General features: G+C 45.5%; 1 protein-coding gene across 1 annotated transcript in view; it reads left to right on the plus strand.

Annotated features, from left to right (window-relative positions):
- Positions 1-19,366, plus strand: part of CLRN1 (clarin 1) — a 43,457-nt gene that overhangs the window by 12,141 nt on the left and 11,950 nt on the right. Inside the window, exon 2 of the mRNA XM_002716269.6 lies at positions 15,671-15,850. Within this exon, the coding sequence (XP_002716315.1) occupies positions 15,671-15,850 (180 nt within the window). The remainder of the gene's footprint in view (positions 1-15,670; positions 15,851-19,366) is intronic.

A 19,366-nucleotide genomic window follows, 5' to 3' on the forward strand; every position in this document is an offset into this window, starting at 1 on the left:
AATAGAGCTCTTCCATCTGCTGGTTCAGTCCCCAAATGCCCATAATAAATAGGGCTGGGCCACACTGAAGTCCGAAGACCAGAACTCAAATACTTGAGCCATCACCTGCTGCCTCCAGAGACGCACATAAGTGGGAAGTTGTATCGGAAACAGAGGTGCGAATCAAGCCCAGGTGCCCTAATACTGGATGCAGGCATGCTAAGTGGCAGCTTAACCCACCACACACAACACCTGTCCTTATTTTCTCTTTAATTGATGCATGATAATTGTACAAAGTTGGGGGAACAAGGCGTGTGTGAGGTGAGCATTTGGTATAGCTGTTAAGATGCCACTTGGGATGCCCACATCCCATACCAGAGTGTCTGGGTTTGAGTCCCAGCTCTGCTTCTTATTCCAACTTCTTCCTAATGCACATCCTGGGAGGTAGTAGGTAATGGTTCAAGTGGTTGAGTCCTTGCCATCCATGTGGGAGACCCAGATCAAACGCCTAGCTCATGGCTTCAGCTTGGCCGAGCCCTAGCTGTTGTGGGAATTTGGGGACTGAACCAGAAGATGAGAGATTTCTCTTTACAAGGTGATATTTCAATACATGTAGAAATTATGTAGTAATAAAATCAAGGTAACCAGCATATCCATCACCTCAACCATTTATCATTTCTTTCTTAATCATTTTTATTCATTTGAGATAGAGAAATTATGTCTTTGTGATGAAACATTCAGAATCCTCTCAACTAATTTTAAATATATAATATACATTATTATTATCTATAGTCACTGGACTATGCAACAGAACACCAGAACTTATTTTCCTATCTAAACGTAACTTTGTATCTGTTGATCAATCTCTTCTTCTTGTTTCCTTCTCCCCTGTACTCTTTCCAGCTTCTGGTAACCACCATTCTACCCTCAGCTGCTATGAGATCAACTTTGTTACCATCGACATTCACAAATAAGGGAGCCAAGATACATAGGGGCCCACATGCCAGGCAAATGGCAAAAAACAGACTAATCCCAAACTTTCCTGTGCTCTGGCCAACCTGCCATGTTGCCTCTAAGTTAATGCCTGGCTTTTTCTCTACCCTCCCCTGAGTATCTCCAGCCCTTTTGCTTTGATGGTTTATTCTATTCCAACCACCTGTTTCTCCTAGATAAATCCTATTAAATATGGATTTAGATTAAATTTACTAATTCATGTTTTAAGATCTGTAGGATAACATATTTGACTGTTGGACTGGAGTCAGCATTAGAAAAGAGGAGAACAAAGTTTCAGGATAAAATGTAACATAAGAACCCAGCAGAGATAAAATAAATTTTAAGACAACTAAAATGAAAGTCATACATTTAGAGAAATCAAATAAAATAAGGATTAATGGTGAGCAATAAAGGGGCGTACTTTGCAGTTAGTACAAACAAATGCTTCTCATCCCTGTGACTCTCCAATGAGCTACCGAAAACAGCTTGACTTCACACGGAAGACACAAATTATTTCTAAGTTAAAGAGCAGAGGTGCCTTCAAACACCCTCCCACCAATAGGATTACTGGGTACCTACTATGTGCCTAAGCCGCCTTCTACACTTGGAAGATGTGAGAGGAATAGCATACTTGGTCAACAACTTGGAATCTAGCAGAAGTGTTTTCAAATAACGGATGGCTCTGTATCAGTCAGGATGGGCTAGGCTATGTCTTAATAACAAGTAAAACCAAACTTTCTGAGTTTAAATGGAGATGATGTGTGTCTTGCTTGCAGTCCAAGGTTTCAGAGATCAGCTACAGGTCCATGTGGAATGTTGGCAGTTGTGACAGAGGAAGGACTGTGAGGGCTCTCTCACTGCCAATTACATGCTCTGACCACTTCCACCCATATTTTCTTGGCCAAAGCATGTCACACAGCCACATCTAACCTCAGAGGAGTCAGGATTGCAATCCTCCCATGAGCCCAGTCAGGAATATCCATGGTTGAATAGCAATAATCACTCTCACAATTATTGTGTTTGTTCGGAAAGTGCTCAAAAAGAAAAGTCTCTCTCTGAGGGCATGGCACAGGGAAACCAGAGGAAAGTTCTTAAGGACACCCTACATGTCACTAGCTTGCATTGACAATCATTCCAAGTAAAGGAAGAGCACGAGTTTACAGTGAGGGAGAGAGTAAGGAGGAGGAAGGTACGCCTCCAGGGGAGGCAGTGACCAGAATGCGACAAGATGGTTGCTGTTGTTACAGTTCCCTGAGACAAGAAATGTAGAACATAAAGTTTAGAGGGAAGATGAAACAGTTTAGGGTCAAGTTTAATTTGAGGTTGCACTTGTCACACCACAACCAGAGCTGCCCATCAGCTACACAAATCTGGGCAATGTGAGAGAGGCACGGGGTAGAGAGAGACACGGGCAGCAACAGCCGTTGAACTACAGCTGAAGGTGCAGTTTCCCAGGGAGGGGTCTCACCTGAGGCGGTGGACACGGGTGTGTCCTGGAAGTCACCCATATGGATGGGCAGAGAGAGGGAACTTGGAAAGCGATTCAGGGAATGGTGTGCGAGGAGGCAAGAGAGCCGCTCACAGTGAAGTGGCCGTCCTCAAGCAGCTAACATTCACCTCCTAGACACCACGGAGACATCCATCCAATAGGATGCCAGAGAAATCTCTCTGAAATCCTGAATGCTACAGCCAGGAGGTCACAGTGGATCTTCCCGAAGCAGCTTTGATGGAGCTGGGGAGGAGGGAAAGCCCTCCAGAAGCTAAGGGAGAGAGAGAGAGAGGCAGGGAGGGTCCAGCCACAAGGGCTGGGGGTGGACAGGGAAAGACGAGGTCAGGAACGAGCTGGGGAAGACTCAAGGCTGGGCTGTGTGTGTGCGTGTCTGCACGAGCAACGGGAAGATCTTGGGAGTGCTTCTGAGCCGAGGTGGTATTGCAGTACGAGAGCCGGCTGAAGGTGCACGGGGCGGTGGGTGATGGATTGGAAAGACCCCAGGGAAGACGGGGCAGGATGGCTCTGAAAGCACAGGCCTGGGACAGGAAGAAAAAGTCCCATTTCTCTCACTAAGAGAAGGTGGGGCGCAGCGGCCGAGGACAAGATGTAGGTGAGGGGCCACAGGACTGAAACCTGGAGGGGTTTCCTGAGAGCTTCTGCCTTCTCTGGGAAATGGAACGCTTGGTTCACCAGGCATCCCGGAGCCCGGGGAAGGCAGACACCAGTGGACACAGCCCAAAGGACCCACCCACCAATGACGTCAGGAGGCCCAATTTCTGACGGCCAGAGTCTTGCACCTGTGTTTTCTCCCCCAGTCTCGAACTTCTGGCTTCCTGCTTCCTAGCAGCAGACTGGAGTCAGGAGGGTGCCAAGACGGGCAGCGTGGCTTCCTTCCTCACCCTCTCTCTCCTGAGACACGGGGGCCCTCTGCTTGGCTAGGAGCCCAGTGAACCCCAGGCCCAATTTCTTCCAGCTCTCTGTTTCTGCCTGGATTATTCTGTCAGAGATCTCTGCTCTCCAGACTTGTGAGAGGGCAATGAAGCTTTGAATCGAGTTGAAAAACACTTCAATCCGTGTGTTACAAAACAGCCCTCCTGATCTCTAGCTTACGCTGTTTCGATGCCATAACCTAGCATTAATTTGCCAAGGGCTCTGTACCACACCAAGTCATCTCTTTCTTGGGAATTCATCCAAAAAGTTATTCCCATTCATTACCATCCTCATAATAAAAAAGAAAAAAGTTTGTGTTTCAAGTCGTTTGTGAAGGCACAGACTATAACACTTCAACTATAGTAAGCAGCCAAATGGGCAGTAGGTCCAGTAGGTTGTTAGTTTGATAAAACAACACAGGGAAGGCATTTGGCACTATGGCTTACATCACTGCTTGAGACAGCGCATCCCATATTGCAGTGCCTGGTGAAGGTTCCAGCTACTCTACTTTCTGCTAATACGCGCCCTAGAAGACAGCAGATGATGGTTAAGGACTTGGGTCCCTGACAACCACACAGGAGACCTGGACTGAATGCCAGGTTCCTGGCTTCAGCCTGGCCCAGCCCTGTCTGTTACAGGCTTTGGAGAGTAAACCAGATGATAGAAGAAGATTCTTTCTCTGCCTTTCAAATAAAAAAAATGAAAAATACATTTGATTTTTTATTTTATTTTATTTTTTTATTTTTTGACAGGCAGAGTGGACAGTGAGAGAGAGAGAGACAGAGAGAAAGGTCTTCCTTTGCCGTTGGTTCACCCTCCAATGGCCGCCGTGGCCGGCACGCTGCGACCGGCGCACCGCGCTGATCCGATGGCAGGAGCCAGGAGCCAGGAGCCAGGTGCTTTTCCTGGTCTCCCATGGGGTGCAGGGCCCAAGCACCTGGGCCATCCTCCACTGCACTGCCTGGCCACAGCAGAGAGCTGGCCTGGAAGAGGGGCAACCGGGACAGAATCCGGCGCCCCGACCGGGACTAGAACCCGGTGTGCCGGCGCCGCTAGGCGGAGGATTAGCCTAGTGAGCCGTGGCGCCGGCTGAAAAATACATTTGAAAAAAATAATTTATATAGTTGCCTAAATGACAGTTACGAAGGTAACACATACAACATAGAAAAAAGTTTGTATTCTGAGTGGACAGAATAGAATGTGAGGGCTGGTATTGACACAGTGGTTTAAGCCACCACCTGAGACACCAGCATTCCATATGAGTACCCATTTAAGTCCCAGCTTCTCCACTTCATATCCAGCTCCCTGTTAATGTGCCTGGGAAAGCAGCAGAAGATGCCCCAAGTGCTTGGGCCCCTGCACTCATGTGAGAGACCATGAAGAAGCTCCAGGCTCCTGGCTTCTCTCTGTTTCTGCTCTGGTCATTGCAGTCATTTGGGGGAGTGAACCCTAGGATGGATGATTCTCTCTCTCTCTCTCTCTCTCTCTTTCTCTCTGTGTACTCTGCCTTTAAAGTAGGTAAATAAGCATTTAAAGAAAAAGAATAGAATGTGATATCAAAACTGCATAATGATCCTATTAGTAATGTAGGAAATAAAGAATAAGATGGACAAAAAATTTGAAAGGAGAAAAAAGAACAGAAACGTTACTTTTTATGTTGTTAGGATTAGGAGTCAAATTTTTATTTTCATAATTTAGGTTGTCATGTTATGATGCTGTTCACCAAAAAATAAGAAAGTGCCTCCAAAGGCAATTGGGTCTTTGAAGAAGCTGGAAAAAAAAAAAAACACACACAACAGGGTAAGGAGCAAGTCCATCTTCCTCCATTCGTCCTGTTCTGCTAACTACAACGACAACAACAAAGCCCTGTCATGTTCAGGTTTGAGAAACATTCTTTCTCCAAATCCCAAACTTTAAACCTATTACTAAACAGCAGTCAGTTTCCATGTAATAATTGACAATCCCCCAAGTATGTGGATTAAAATTTTCCATTTAATAAAGGGATTTGAAATTCCATTCCGTTGCCAGTTCAGCTCTTTCAACTTCTAAAAGCAAAGAACAAAACAAAAACACACAGGGTCCTATTACCCCTCTGACTACTCTATTTTACCTCCACTTCCCTGGATTCCTCCCAAACCCCTTTCAGTTCAGTTTCTGGTGCTACTGCCACCCGCCCCCCTCCCCGAAATGGCTCCACAAGGACTCTGTACCCAAAGGAAAAATCTTGATTCTTAACCAAAAATCTCTTCTCACTTGATGCCACCAGCCCTCCTCTACTTCTCTGGCCCTGGATTGCCCCCTCCTGCTCCTCTTCCTCCTTTCCTCCTCACCCATTGACATTAACTGCCTTCAACCTGACCCACTGGCCTCTACCAGGAAACCCCAGACCTGTTAAATATAGCACATTCTGTCTCCATGGCCAGCTCAAAGCAGACCACACTCCTGTAACATGCATGTGTCCGAGAGAACCATGGATTCTCAACGGGTGCAATAGTCCTACCAAGGGAGCTACTAAAGCTACTGAAGAGCTACCAAACCTACTAAGAGCTACTAAAAGTAGATCTTGGGGTGGGGGCAAAAAAAATCCCTTACAGTTTGAAAGATAAATGCCTGTATACATAGGGCAAAGAAAGAAATACACAACATCATCTGTGGGTTACAATTTCATGGAGAGGGTGATCAAGAAAAATGTCAAAAAAAAAGACTCCCAACTTTGCGGGGGAGGGGGAGGTGATAATGAAAAATAAAATAATAAAATGGTGAAAAATCCTGATCTCCATTGTGCCAGGCGTTCCCTGGAACTAGGAACCTTGCAGCCAATAAAACAGATATTCCTGCCCTCATGTCGTGGGGAAAGCAAACAATGAACAAATAAGCGGGAGTGCACAGTGTCACAGATGGTGCTAATTGCTGTGGAGGACAATAAAAACAAGGATGGGAGTTGGGGAGTAAGGGGCACCGGCCAGTGGTGGGTGTGCAGTGAGCAAAAGGACAGGTAGCAGGTGAAGACGGAGGTGTGGCAAGGGGCCCAATCACATGTGGCCTTGTCAACTTGTGCTATGGGTAGAGAGGGGATTGCACTGGAGGGACCTGAACAGGAGGGTGATAGAAATCAATTTATTTCCTTTTTTAAAAGATTGATTTTTATTTGAAAGGTGCAATAGCCTGGGCTGTGCCAGGTTGAAGCCAGGAGCTAAGAACTCCATCTGGGTCTATAATGTGGGTGACAGGGACCCATGTACTTGGGCTGCTTTCCCAGGCACATTACCAGTGAGCTGGATTGGAAGTAGAGCAGCTGGAACTCAAAGCTGCACTCTGATACATGATGCTGTGTCATAAGCAGCTGCTTAACCTGCAGCGCCACAGTGCTGGCCCCACCAGTTCATTCTTAAAGCTCTCTCTGGCTGCTGGGTTGAGAGTAAGTGACGGGAAGTGCAGGTGGAATTAGGGAAGCCAGTTAGGAAGTCCTTTCCGTCATTCAAGCGAAAGGTGAGGGCGGCTTGGGTTGGGGTGGAGCATGGAGAAGGTGCAGAGTGCTGATTCTGAAAATCATGCCACTGGTGATCCTGATGCATTGAACGTGAAATGTGAGAGAGAGGGAAGAGTCAGGGATGATGAGTGCCGAAGATTCTAGAACAGCCAGCAGCTGCAGTGCAGAGACTAAAGGAACAGGCATGAGGAAGGGAGAACACAGCTTTGGACTGGGACTCACTGCGATGCCTGTTCCATGTTCCAGGCAGGACAGTAAAGAGGTAATTGGAGGACACGCAGGGGGTGGAATTCAGGGGGATTTGTGGGCTGTGGCTATTTCCATTTGAGAGTGCTTCTACGAAAACCCACAACAGAGCACCGAGAAAGGAGGTGAAGAGGGAGTGGTAAAGGGGCCCAGGAACATCTTCTGGGCAACTCAGGAGATGAGGGTGGACCAGCAATGCAGGCTGAGCGAGCAGCCAGTGCGGTAGGTTTGACAGGAGGAGAGTGGGGTGTCCGGCGGCAGGGGAAAGGGGTGAGTGGAGAGTGAGGTTTGGCAGCTTGTCACTCCTTGGTGCCTTGGGAAATCGCTATCAGTGCAGTGGTTTCAGGAGAGGAAGAAGCTGAGATTCAAGGCAACTCCCTGAGGGGTTTTGCTGTAAGGGAAATGAGTAAGGGGGCAATAGCTGGAGGAAAATGAGTTTTCTTTTTTTTTTTTAATGAGCCAAGGGCAGCATGTTTGTGTACTTATGGGACTGACCCAATAGAGGAGGGAAAGTGATGATGTGGCCGGCCGAGAGAGGAGAGGCAACACTTCCTCACAGCACCTGCAAAGAGGTGAGAACAGATGGATCAGGACTGGCCCGAGGCAGAGACACCTTAGGGACCCTCTGCCAAGCACCTGCTATGCACCAGGAACTTCATACCCTGATGACAGTGATCCCCGCACTTGATGGAAAATTAGTCTCAGGTCTACAAGACACCTTCAACCAGTTTATAGAAAATGGATTAAAGGTTGTTTTTTTCTGCAAAAAGTTTTGAAATTCATGCATAATACACAGCTTTTTTGAACTTTGTGAGGATGCCTTCTATGCACAAATTTCAAAAAAAAAAATGCACCAAGATAAATTTTATCCTCTAACTCCATTTTTCCACAAACTTTTTGAAGGACCCACATTTTTCTTATAAAGAAAGCAAAGTGTGGGGGTGCACAGTTAGAAAGGGAATTGGGATGTGAGCCTCCTGTCTTGTTTCAGATGCCCACCCCTTTCCCAGACTGTCTCACTGAACATCCTCACTTTGCAGTGGAAACAGGAGCTTGTTACTTGCTCAGGGCCCGTGGTGGGCGAGAACTTGGGGGGCCTGCCTCTTGGCACAGCCCTCCTCTCTTTCAGGAAGCCCTTTCTTCTTCCTTCTTCTGTCCCACATTGTCACATCTCTAGAAAGAACTGTTGTGCCACGCCTTGTTCCTCCTGCCCCTTTCTGTGTGAAGTCAGGTGTATTGTGCATGCAATGTATAGTCAGTAAAATTCACTCTTTTTTGTTGTACAGGTCTATTAGTTTTAACTAATGCATTTAGGCCTGTAATGACCACCTCAGTGGAGATATAAAACACTTCTGTCACTCCTAAAGCTCCCCTGCCTCCCCAACCCCACTCGGAGCATCCACAGAGCTATATTCTGCCCTCATTATTCTGTCTCTTGCAGAAGGTTGCATGAATGGCATCACACAATAGGCAGTCTCTTGTGTCTTTTTTTCAGTTAGCATGATGCATTTCCGATCTCTCCAGGTTATTGTGTGTGACGGTCATCTGTTTCTCTTCATTGCTGACTATGCTTTTATTATACGGAAAGGCCATAGCCTGTTTATCCATTCACCCTTTGAAGCACATTAAATTGTTTCCAATTTGTGGTGAATATGAATAATGCCAGTGTAAACATTTGCATTCTGATTTTTGTATGGACACATGTTTTTCAATTCTCTAAGGCAAATACCTAGGAATAGGATTGTCGGGTCATATGTTAAGTCTATGTTTAGCTTTATAAGTTCTGGAACAATGAACTATCCATAAGCAAATAAAAAATTAACCTTTATCCAAATTTGTACCATATCCAAAAAAAAAAAAAAAATAGATCAGACTTAAACATAGACCTATAACTAAAATCTGGAAGAAGAAAATCATAGAAGAAAATATTTGTGACCTTGCATTAAGCAAAGACTTCTTAGATTTGACATGTACAGCATGATACATAAAAGAAAAAAATCAATAGGTTAGACTTCATAAAAATAAGAACTGCTTCTCAAAAGGCACTGATAAGAGAATGAAAAGACAAGCGATAGACTTGGAGAAAGGTTGTGAATCTCTTATCTGATAAAGGGCTTATAGCCAGCATGCATAAAGGTTTCTCAAAACTCAATAATAATAATAATAAACACAGAGAACAGATGCATCACCAAAAATGATACATGGGAGGTAAATAAGCCCACAAAAAGATGCTCAGCATCATTAGCCATTCAGGAAATGAAAATTGAAAGTATTACCCTGTTACGTGTATATGAAATACATGAAACTTGTATAACTTAAATAAAATAAAAAAAAATAAAATTACTGGAGTCAGATCAATTACACACCTGTTCAAAGGCTACCATTTTCTAAAAAACTGCCACATGCTGGCAAGAATGTGGAACAACAGGGATTTCCGTACATTGCTGGCAGAAGGGCAAATGGCACTGGTGCTTTGCAAAATGCTTGGCCCTTACAAGGTTACACACACAGGGGCTGGAGGTGGGGGATGGGTTGAGTACAAGGCAGGAGCAGTTAGAATGATGGCATTGTTCTATACATTGATTGCATTAAAATACATGTAAAGCAAATGCTATGTAATTACTGGCTACTTTATTCTTATTACTCTACGTTGCTCTTTAACAAAGTTTGGTGATAATGGAGAGGAAAGAAGGGAAGCTGGGGTCTGGGGTGATTTCAGGATGAGAACTAGAACCGCTGACACCCTAGGTGACATGTGGAGGGAATCCGTGCTCAGAGAACCAGGAGCATACTGTGAACACATAGACCAACGCCGTGCTCCGCCGTGGCATCCACTGCCTGCTTTAGTAAATCACTCTCTTTCACTTGTCAACAGCTAATCAAGTAATTTCCTGGAGGCCAGAAGTGACTTACTGGATTAATGACAACTCCTCCACAGATCAAAATGTTTAAATGCTTTTTCTGTTTCCTAATCCTAAACCTAAAAGAGCAGAAAAACCAAACAAATCTTTCCCCTAGCTAGACAATATCCAGTACCACTGAAGGACACCTCCCAATATCTGTTTTTGTTTGTTTGTTTTGTTTTTTGAGAGGAGAAAGAGAGGGGAGGGAGAGGGCAGTGTGGGTGAGGGAAGGAGGGAGGGAGAGAGAATGAGAATCTTCCATCCACTGGTTCACTCCTCAAATGATTCCAAGGTCTAAGCTGGCAGCCGGGAACTCCACCCAAGTCTCCCATGAGGGAGGCTAGAAGCCCATCGCTTGAGCCATCACCGCTGCCTGCCAGGATCTGCATTAACAGGAAGCTAAAGTCAAGGGCAAAGCCAGGAATCAAAGCCAAGTTCGACGTGGGATGAAGCACCTTAACTGCTAGGCTAAACGCCCGCCCTCAACGCAAGGACTTTTGATTTAAGAAGAGAGAAGGAAAGGAAAAAACAAAACAAAACAATAAAATAGAAGCATAACATGTAGCACTGGGGACTTAAAGAGACTTCATAACAAATAAAAATGCTCTACACGATGGTTTTGGCTTCTAGCTTTTCTTTCCAGAAAGAGAACCAGTGCATCTTCTTTTTGCATTTGTTTCAATTTGGTAACAGCTCTCAATTTTCACACAGGTGTCACTGAGCTACCCTGGCAGAGATGATTAGACTGTCACATTTTTACAGGTGGGGAGTTGGGTGGGAGCAAGTTGTTTTTTTTTTGTTTTTTTTTTTTTTTTTTTTTTTTTTTTTTTTAGTAACAGCTGACCCAGTGCAAGAACAGCAGGTTAGTGGCTGTGCTGTGTCAGCCCTTGGAAACACCAGCATGTGGGGAGTGCAGTCTAAGACCAGCTCGGCCCTGGTAGTTTGAGGCTGCCATGTGCCTGGAAAGTGGGGAGGAGTGGACCCTGCAGTCACTGACAACAGGAGCTCAGCCCCTGTGAACTTTTAACCTGCACATTGCTGCTCCCTGATTCTTCCAAACAGAGCTGAGAAACCATATTTTATCTTTATCCATCCAATTACTCATCCATTAATGAAACCAATAAAATCAATTGCAATTCCAAATTTCATGTAATCCCCAGTCCACGTTCAATGTTCCCTAGTTATCTCAAAACCATCTTTTTCCAAGTAGTTTCTTCAAATCACAGACCATATCTGCAATATGTACACATTGCATATGGATGATGTTTCTTAAGTCTCTTTCCATTTATAACAGTCATGGGGATTTGTGTCTTGCATTATTTAGTTATTAAAAAGTTGTTTATGTATTCACTGAGTAGGCAATGCTTGTGAGAAGGTGAAAGTAAAATTCCAAAATATTACAAAATAGGCACAGAATGGGGGTGTTTGACTTAGCAGTTGAGACATGGGTTAAGGGGCCAGCACTGTGGTGCAGCGGGTTAAAGCCCTTGCCTCAAGCGCCAGCAACCCATATGGGTACCGGTTCAAGACGTGGCTGCTGCGCTTCCGATCCAGCTCTCTGCTGTGGCCTGGGAAAGCAGTAGAAGATGGCCCAGCTCCTTGGGCCCCTGCACCCATGTGGGAGACCCATTAGAAACTCCTGGCTCCTGGCTTCGGATCAGCTCAGCTCTGACCATTGTGGTCATTTGGGGAGTGAACCAGCGGAATGGAAGACCTCTCTCTCTTTCTGGGTCTACATCTCTCTATAACTCTGTCTTTCAAATAAATAAAAATAAATCTTAGAAAAAGACGTGGGCTAAGAAGCCTGTATCCCACCTTGGAGTACCCGGGTTGTACTTCCGGCTCCAGCTCCAGCTCCTGATTCTTGCTTCCTGCTAACATGGACCCTGGAAAGCATCCATGATTGCTCAAGTAACTGGGTCACTGCTGGCCACATGGGAGACCTGGATTGAGTTCTGGGTTCCTGGCTTCAACACCCAAGCCATTGCAGACATTCTGGGGGAGAGAACCAGCAGATTGAAAATCTCCTTGCTTTTCTCTCTCTCTCCCCCCTCACTCCCCCCCTTCTCTCTCCTCCTTCCCCTCCTCCTCCCTACCTCTTTCTCTCTCCTCCATCTCTCCCTCCCTCTCAAATAAATATTTTTAATAATTAAAAGAATAATGAGGAGGAGAAGGCCCAAGGCTCCTTCTGGGACCCTTCTCAACTCCACAGCTCCTCCTTAGGTGACATCCACTCCAGTGAGTTTTAATACCAGGGCCCAGACTAGGATGAGGCCATGGAGGCAGCGAGCACGGAACCTTTGAGACATACACTCTGGCCTCACGCAGATGAAGGGCTGGCCCCCAGTGCTACCTGTATTTATACACTCTACACCCTGGGCACCTTGCTTGCCTCAGCTGGTCTCAGCCCTGTTTGACACTCAGTTTTCTCCCTGGGCCCTCTGGCAGATAAATCCTACTTGCTATCTGTACTTGAAGATCTTAAAGGCAGCTCAAACTCAGAATAGCTAAAACAGAATTCTTGCTTCACTTCCTGCCTGGATACCAAAACGTGTTCCTTCTGCTTGTTTACAAAGGGTCTTTGAAATGTCGGTGGAAAATGCATATTATGAAAAACTATGCATGACTTCCATTTTTTTGCACCAAAATAAACTTATCTTTTAATTCCATTTTCCACAAACTTTTTGAAGTACCTTCGTATCTCAGCTACCAGCATGACCATTGATTTGATGGCTCAAGCAAAAGTCTGGCAGTGGGGGCTGGCACTGTGGCTCAGAGGGTTAACGCCCTGGCCTGAAGCTCCAGCATCCCATATGGGCGCCGGTGGTTCTAGTCCCAGCTGCTGCTCTTCTGATCCAGCTCTCTGCTATGGCCTGGAAAAGCAGTAGAGGTTGGCCCAAGTCCTTGGGCCCCTGCACCTGCATGGGAGACCCAGAAGAAGTTCCTGGCTCCTGGCTTTGGATTGGTGCAGCTCTGGCCACTGCGGCCATCTGGGGAGTGAACCAGTGGATGGAAGACCTCCCTCTCTCTACCTCTCTCTGTAACTCTGTCTTTTAAATAAATAAAACAAATCTTAAAAAAAAAAAAAAGTCTGGCAGTAATCCTTGAGTCCTCTCTTTTGACAAATCCTATCTTCTCTCAAACCTGACAGCCTCCCACCACCCTGGGCAAGACTCCTATCTCTAGCTCTGCAAATAGCTTCCCCCAGGTCTTCCTGCCCCCTGCTGTCCTCTGCCACCCCCTTGGAGTCACCACTCGGCAGCCAGAGTGGCGTTGGGACATCAGCAAGAAGATGGTGTCACTCTCCTACCTAGGGCTCCCCAGCAGCTTCCCGGTGAATTTAGAATAAACACTGGACTCCCTATCAGCATCTCATCAGCCAGCAGGCTTCGTGTGCTGGCTCAACTCTGCTGCCCTGTGCTCCTTCTCCCAGGAGAGCTCCTCCCCTGGCTCTTTCGCGCATCTTCCTTCTCAGCGTTCAGGTTTCAGCTCAAGTGTCCTGACCATCCCATCCACGCACCAGCTCATTCCAAACCCCAGTTCCCTGTCTTACTGGACCACAGCAGCTGTGACCACGTGCAAGCACAGCCTTCCCTAGGTATCTGTGGACACTGAGCCAGTGAGGGGCAGCCTGATGAACTGGGGAGGCGAAAGTGGGATTGTTCTGTGGGGATCAGATCACTGAACCCATGGAATCCTGGTAGGGAGTCTGGTCTTTACTGTAAACTTATTCTAAATTCATCCCTGCTTGGATAGCAAAATCCATGAATGCTCCAGTCCCTGGCATAAAAAGGTGTGGCATTTGCTTCTAACCTATGCACATCTTCCCACACCCTTTGTCATCTCTAGATCACTTACAATGCCTACTAAAGAGTAAATTACACATCAGTACTTGTTATACTGTATTGTTTAGAGAATACCAACAAGAAGAGAAAAGTCTCTGTGTGTTCAAAACAGATGTAATTTCTTTTCTGAATATTTTCTATCCACGGCTGGTTGCACCAGCAGCTGTGGACATGGAGAGCTGACCATGTCTTATCATTCCCACTGCATACCAGCCCTCCACAAAGTTCAGGGGCTTAAAACAAAAATGCACGAATTCAGCTGTGCAATCCTCGCGTGGGTCTCTCTTCCCTGCCCTGGCAGTTAGCCAGCGGCTGGGCTGCAGTCATCTGGAGGCTTTCCTGGGTGGACATCCAAGGCAGCTTCCTCTCCCACGTCTGCTGCCCCAGGGCTCCTCCAGGGGTCTACACTTCCTCCACCGCAACTCAAACTGCCAAGAGAAAAGCGGCAGAAGCTCCTGGTCCTCTTGTAGGCAAGACCTGGAACTGACGCCCTGGAGTCCTGCTGGACGCAGCAGTCATGGGCCAGCCCACGTTTAAGGGGACTGAGAAAGAGACTCTGCCTCTTAAAGGGGAAGTGAGGTGTGGAAGGGGGGAAGTTACTGATAGTGACCATCCTTTTGGTGGTTAATTGATGAGAAAGAGAGAATGAATGAATGAATATTATGTTCCCATCTGCTGGTTCATTCTCCAAATGCCCACAGTGGCTGGTGGCCAAAATCTGGAGCCAGGAATTCAATCCAGGTCTGCCACATGGGTAACAAGAACCCAATTTCTCAGGCTGCCTCCCAGGGTGTGCATGACTAGGAAGCTGGAATATGGAGAGGAGCTGACTCAAACCCATGCACCCCAACAGGGGCATCCTAACAGTTAGGCCAAGTGCATGCCCCATATAGAGGTCATCTCTGGGGATAAGTTCTCTCAAGCATTCGTTTGCTTCCTTGCCTCTGGTCTCCACTCCTGTGAGGTTATAAATCCCATGAGACAAGGGGGACTTCACCTTATTTTAAGTGCTACTTATAGCACCTAAAACCATGCTTGGTACCTAGTAGGGACTGAATAAACAGAATTCTTGCTAAATCTCTGGACTCAACCGCCCCAGACTGGTCTTGCTGGCACAACTGATGCCAATGCTTTACCAGAGAAGAGAAACCCTCCATTTAGAAAGTCTCATTTCCTCTGCTAACAAGAACCTGCCCTGAACACAAAATCTAGAAACAGGTTGGCATGTTTTCTAAATGGGAAATATGTCTTACAGCACCAGAAATTATTTTCCCACAGCTTTGTGCCACATAGAAATATTGAAGTTAACAGAAGATATCCCATTCTTTAATCTTGGTGTGGGCTTGAAACCATTTTGAAGGGGTAGGGGTGGGGAACAAAGCAAAAGCAAAAACCTGATGTTTGAATTCCCCCAGATATCCCCAAACTTAAAATGCCATTAAAGTTAAAATAGATTTTTTTAAACATTACTGAGAACTGTCATTAAAAGTTTGATAATCAAAATGTATAGTTTTGGGTTATAAAATCAGCATTGTTTATTTAAGTAATTACATGTGACTAAGGGCAAGAAAAAAAGTCCTCAAATCCCCCTTCTTCTAGTTTTTAATGGTGATTCCAGAAAATGATTCTATCTTTAAACCTTTTTGTAAATCCCTTGTAAATTAGTAAGTGAGAATGTACTAATCAGAAGGATTTTAGCGATTTTTAAATTAAAAAAGAGGGATTTAATTTTTTAATTATACTTGCAGAGTGCTGCTAATAAAATGTCTTCTAATTCTTGTTTTATCTGCAGTTTTCCCAGATTTGCTCAAAGCAATCCCAGTGAGCATCCATGTCAATGTCATTCTCTTCTCCACAATCCTTATTGTTCTGACCATGGTGGGGACAGCCTTCTTCATGTACAACGCTTTCGGCAAACCCTTTGAAACTCTGCATGGTCCACTAGGGTTGTATCTTTTGACTTTCATTTCAGGTAAGTACAAAGTCCTGTCTTTGAAGACAAATACGTACATACATGAATGTTCACTGAAGCATTATTATCTGACAGCAAAAAGTGGGAGATATCCTAATTATCCAAAAAAGGGACTTCGATAATTACATTACTGTAGTTTATATGAATGACTGTGGTGCTGGCACTAATCATATCTTTGTAGGTAATATAGAAATTAAAAGCACAGGCCGGCGTCCCAGCTCACTAGGCTAATCCTCCGCCTAGCGGCGCCAGCACACCAGGTTCTAGTCCCGGTCAGGGCGCCAGATTCTGTCCCAGTTGCCCCTCTTCCAGGCCAGCTCTCCGCTGTGGCCAGGGAGTGCAGTGGAGGATGGCCCAAGTGCTTGGGCCCTGCACCCCATGGGAGACCAGGATAAGTACCTGGCTCCTGCCATTGGATCAGCGCGTGCACCGGCTGCAGCGCACCACCTGCGGCGGCCATTGGAGGGTGAACCAACGGCAAAGGAAGACTTTTCTCTCTGTCTCTCTCTCTCTTTCTCACTGTCCACTCTGCCTGTAAAAAAAAAAAAAAGAGAGAAAGAAAGAAAGAAAGAAAGAAAGAAAGAAAGAAAGAAAGAAAGGAAGAAAGAAAGGAAGAAAGAAAGGAAGAAAGAAATTAAAAGCACAGTGGTGGTTGCCAGAGGCTGGGGAGGGAGCTGGGAAGGGAGAATGGGAGAAGGTTGGCTGGTGAGTACTCCTGAGAGCTGCATAGGAGTAAGATGTTCCGGGTTCTCTTGCATAGTAGGGTGACTATAGATAATGGTAATGCACTTTATATTTCTCTACTTAAAAAACCTAGAAGGTAGAGTTTTGGATACTTTCACTATAAAAACAGGTTGAATGCTTGAAAGGACAAATATGTTTACCTTGATTGGATATCACACAATATATATGTGTAACAAAACATCACATAGTACCCCATAAGTATGTAAAATTTTTATAACCCTGTTAAAACTTTTTTAAAATGAAAAATAAAGGCAAAACAAAAAATTATATTTTTTAGGATATAATCAAAAGGATAAATAAAAAATTAAGAAAGCAGTATATAAGATTTTAAACGTTATGAATGCAATTTGATTACATATTAAAATACAGATTTGTATGTGAAATGCATTTTGTATATATGCATATATGCAGTATATATGTGTGTATGAATATGGAGACTGCAGCTAGACACTGTGCTCCATTAGCTGCTGTTATCTCTGATCAGGGAAGCCTTGGGTGATTTGAATTTCCTTCACAGTTATCCATATTCTTAAACATTTGATATTGTGCTTTTAAAGTTCATAATCAAAATAATAAATAAATGCCATCCCTAAAAAAGAGTAAGAAAACAGTGTTCTACCTGCACGAGTTGCTATATTCAGGTTGGTAGGTACATGGTGTAGCTTAACGGTAGGAGGGTCAGGACAAGGATAAACTCCAAACCCAGAAATTACTTCGCTGATAAACACCTGCCACTCAATAACCAGGGCTGCTGCGAAAGAACATAAAACCCAGTCCATGCCCCAGGGTGCTTACAACAGATTTAAAAGGTGGAGAAGGAGAAAGATAAGAAAATGAAAAATACACAGAATTCACATGTAGATGCTCTTCTACAGGTAGTCTCTGTTTTCACCTTATTCCAGACTTGCAAAATGGCTCAAACGGGTTGTCATATTCCTCAGAGGCAAGTAATTTTATTGATGATGTCCTGGAGAAAGATTACAACTTAACAATACAAAGAAAATTCCTGGCTGTTTCTTCTCCCCTAAAGTTGCCCTTTGCCTTCTGCCCCCAGGCTCCCTTCTCTGGTCCCGACTGTGCACCTGGCCTCTCTATAGAAAAAGTGCTACAGTTACTAGGTGGCTTTGGAGGCTCTGTTCATTGTTATTTGAGCACATGTCCTAGAATCTTACCCAATTCATGTCTCGCTAACCCAGTCATTCACCCAGGCAAGGCAGATGTCTCTCTAGTGTGGATTCTGCTAATTTGCTCTCTGCAATTTCCTAAGAATAGAATACAGTTGCACCTACTATAGATAATGATTAGCCTATGAGGGTAGGGGCCAAGTGTTTCTCATCTCTGTATCTCCAGCAGAAACATCCAGCTTGAAGCTTTGCACACAGTGAGCAAGTCCATATGAGGAGTGAACCAAAAGCTTCATGGACAATGCATTTTATAAGAAAGAGATGCATGGAAAACAATCTTTGCACCAAAATAAACTTAATCTCTTTATTCCATTTTGTAAAAATATTTTGAAGTGCTGTTGTGTGTATCTGTGGACTTGAGAAAACAATCCCAGGAAGGAGACGTCAACACTGTCTCCTGCAGAGTAAAGGACAGAATTCCAGTGACTTGGAATTAGCAGAGCAGGCCTAGAGAGGTAGTGGGACTTGGGCTAGAGAGGAAAGCAGTGAGACATAACAGCAAGCACTCGGGTGCAGGGTGTGGGCAGGCAGGCCAAGTCAGCGAGTCAATCTCTGGGGAAGGTCCAAGCTAGAAAGTGAGGGGATTGCTTCCCCCAACCAAACCTCCCAAACCAAACTGGTGGATGGGGCCGGCGGGGTGTTATTTTCAGTGCACTCCTTGAATCACCTGGCTCCTAGCTAGATAGCAAAATGCACATTGTGTCGACAGAGAAAACACACCGGGTACCAGCGGTCCTGAGTCCCCAGAGAGCAGCATGGGCATCACCTGGGATCGTGATAGGAAAGCCACTTCTCAGGCCGCATCCCGATCTATGATCTACGGGGTCAGAAGCTCGGGCGTTCAGCCCAGCCCCCTGTGTTTTAAGAACCCCTTCAGTTGATTCTGATGCAAATTCAAGTTTGAGTTCTAGGGAATTGAGGAAATAAGTGTTTGAGGACTGGGAAAAAAAAAAAAAAAGGAGACCTTGGGTAGGATCCCATCAGGATCCCTCATGGATCCCATCCCTGGGGCTTGGGGATCAAACAAGAGACTGGGGGTTACCAGAACCTGGAGGCTGGAAGGGAGGCCCCAGGACCCTGAGTCCTGCCTCTGTTGGGATGCAGTGAGGAGCTGGACACACCCCATTGCTGCTTCCAGGGCTGTGATATTGGGGAGAAGAACACACTCCCCTCACCTCTCCCCACAGGGCCCACTTTCGGCAGAGCTCATGACAAAGCAGCTGACAAGGCAGGCCTAGTTTGGGGAGCCTTGATCCAGCGTTTCAAAGCAGAGTGAAGAAAAGCTGGCTTGAAGCCAGGACACGCCAGCTTCTTCCCTGGCCCAAGCATCCAGCACCCCAGCTCCTGAATGACATTCAGAACAGTAGCCCATTGGAAAGAGAGATTATTTGACAGCTCTGATGGACGACCACACTAACGGTATTTGAAAAGCAAGATGATTCAGGGAGTGCAGAATTTAATGCAAGTCCCAGATCTCATCTCGGCCTTTGGCCAAGTCTAACGCCAGGAGAACCTGAGCAAACACAGGCATTCAGGAAGGATCGGACACTGCACCTACTCCCTCATCTCATTTATCAGCAAACTCGCT

Source organism: Oryctolagus cuniculus, chromosome 4 (assembly GCF_051225735.1).
Source record: "Oryctolagus cuniculus isolate XC-2025 breed Fujian yellow rabbit chromosome 4, ASM5122573v1, whole genome shotgun sequence".
NCBI lineage: Eukaryota > Metazoa > Chordata > Mammalia > Lagomorpha > Leporidae > Oryctolagus > Oryctolagus cuniculus.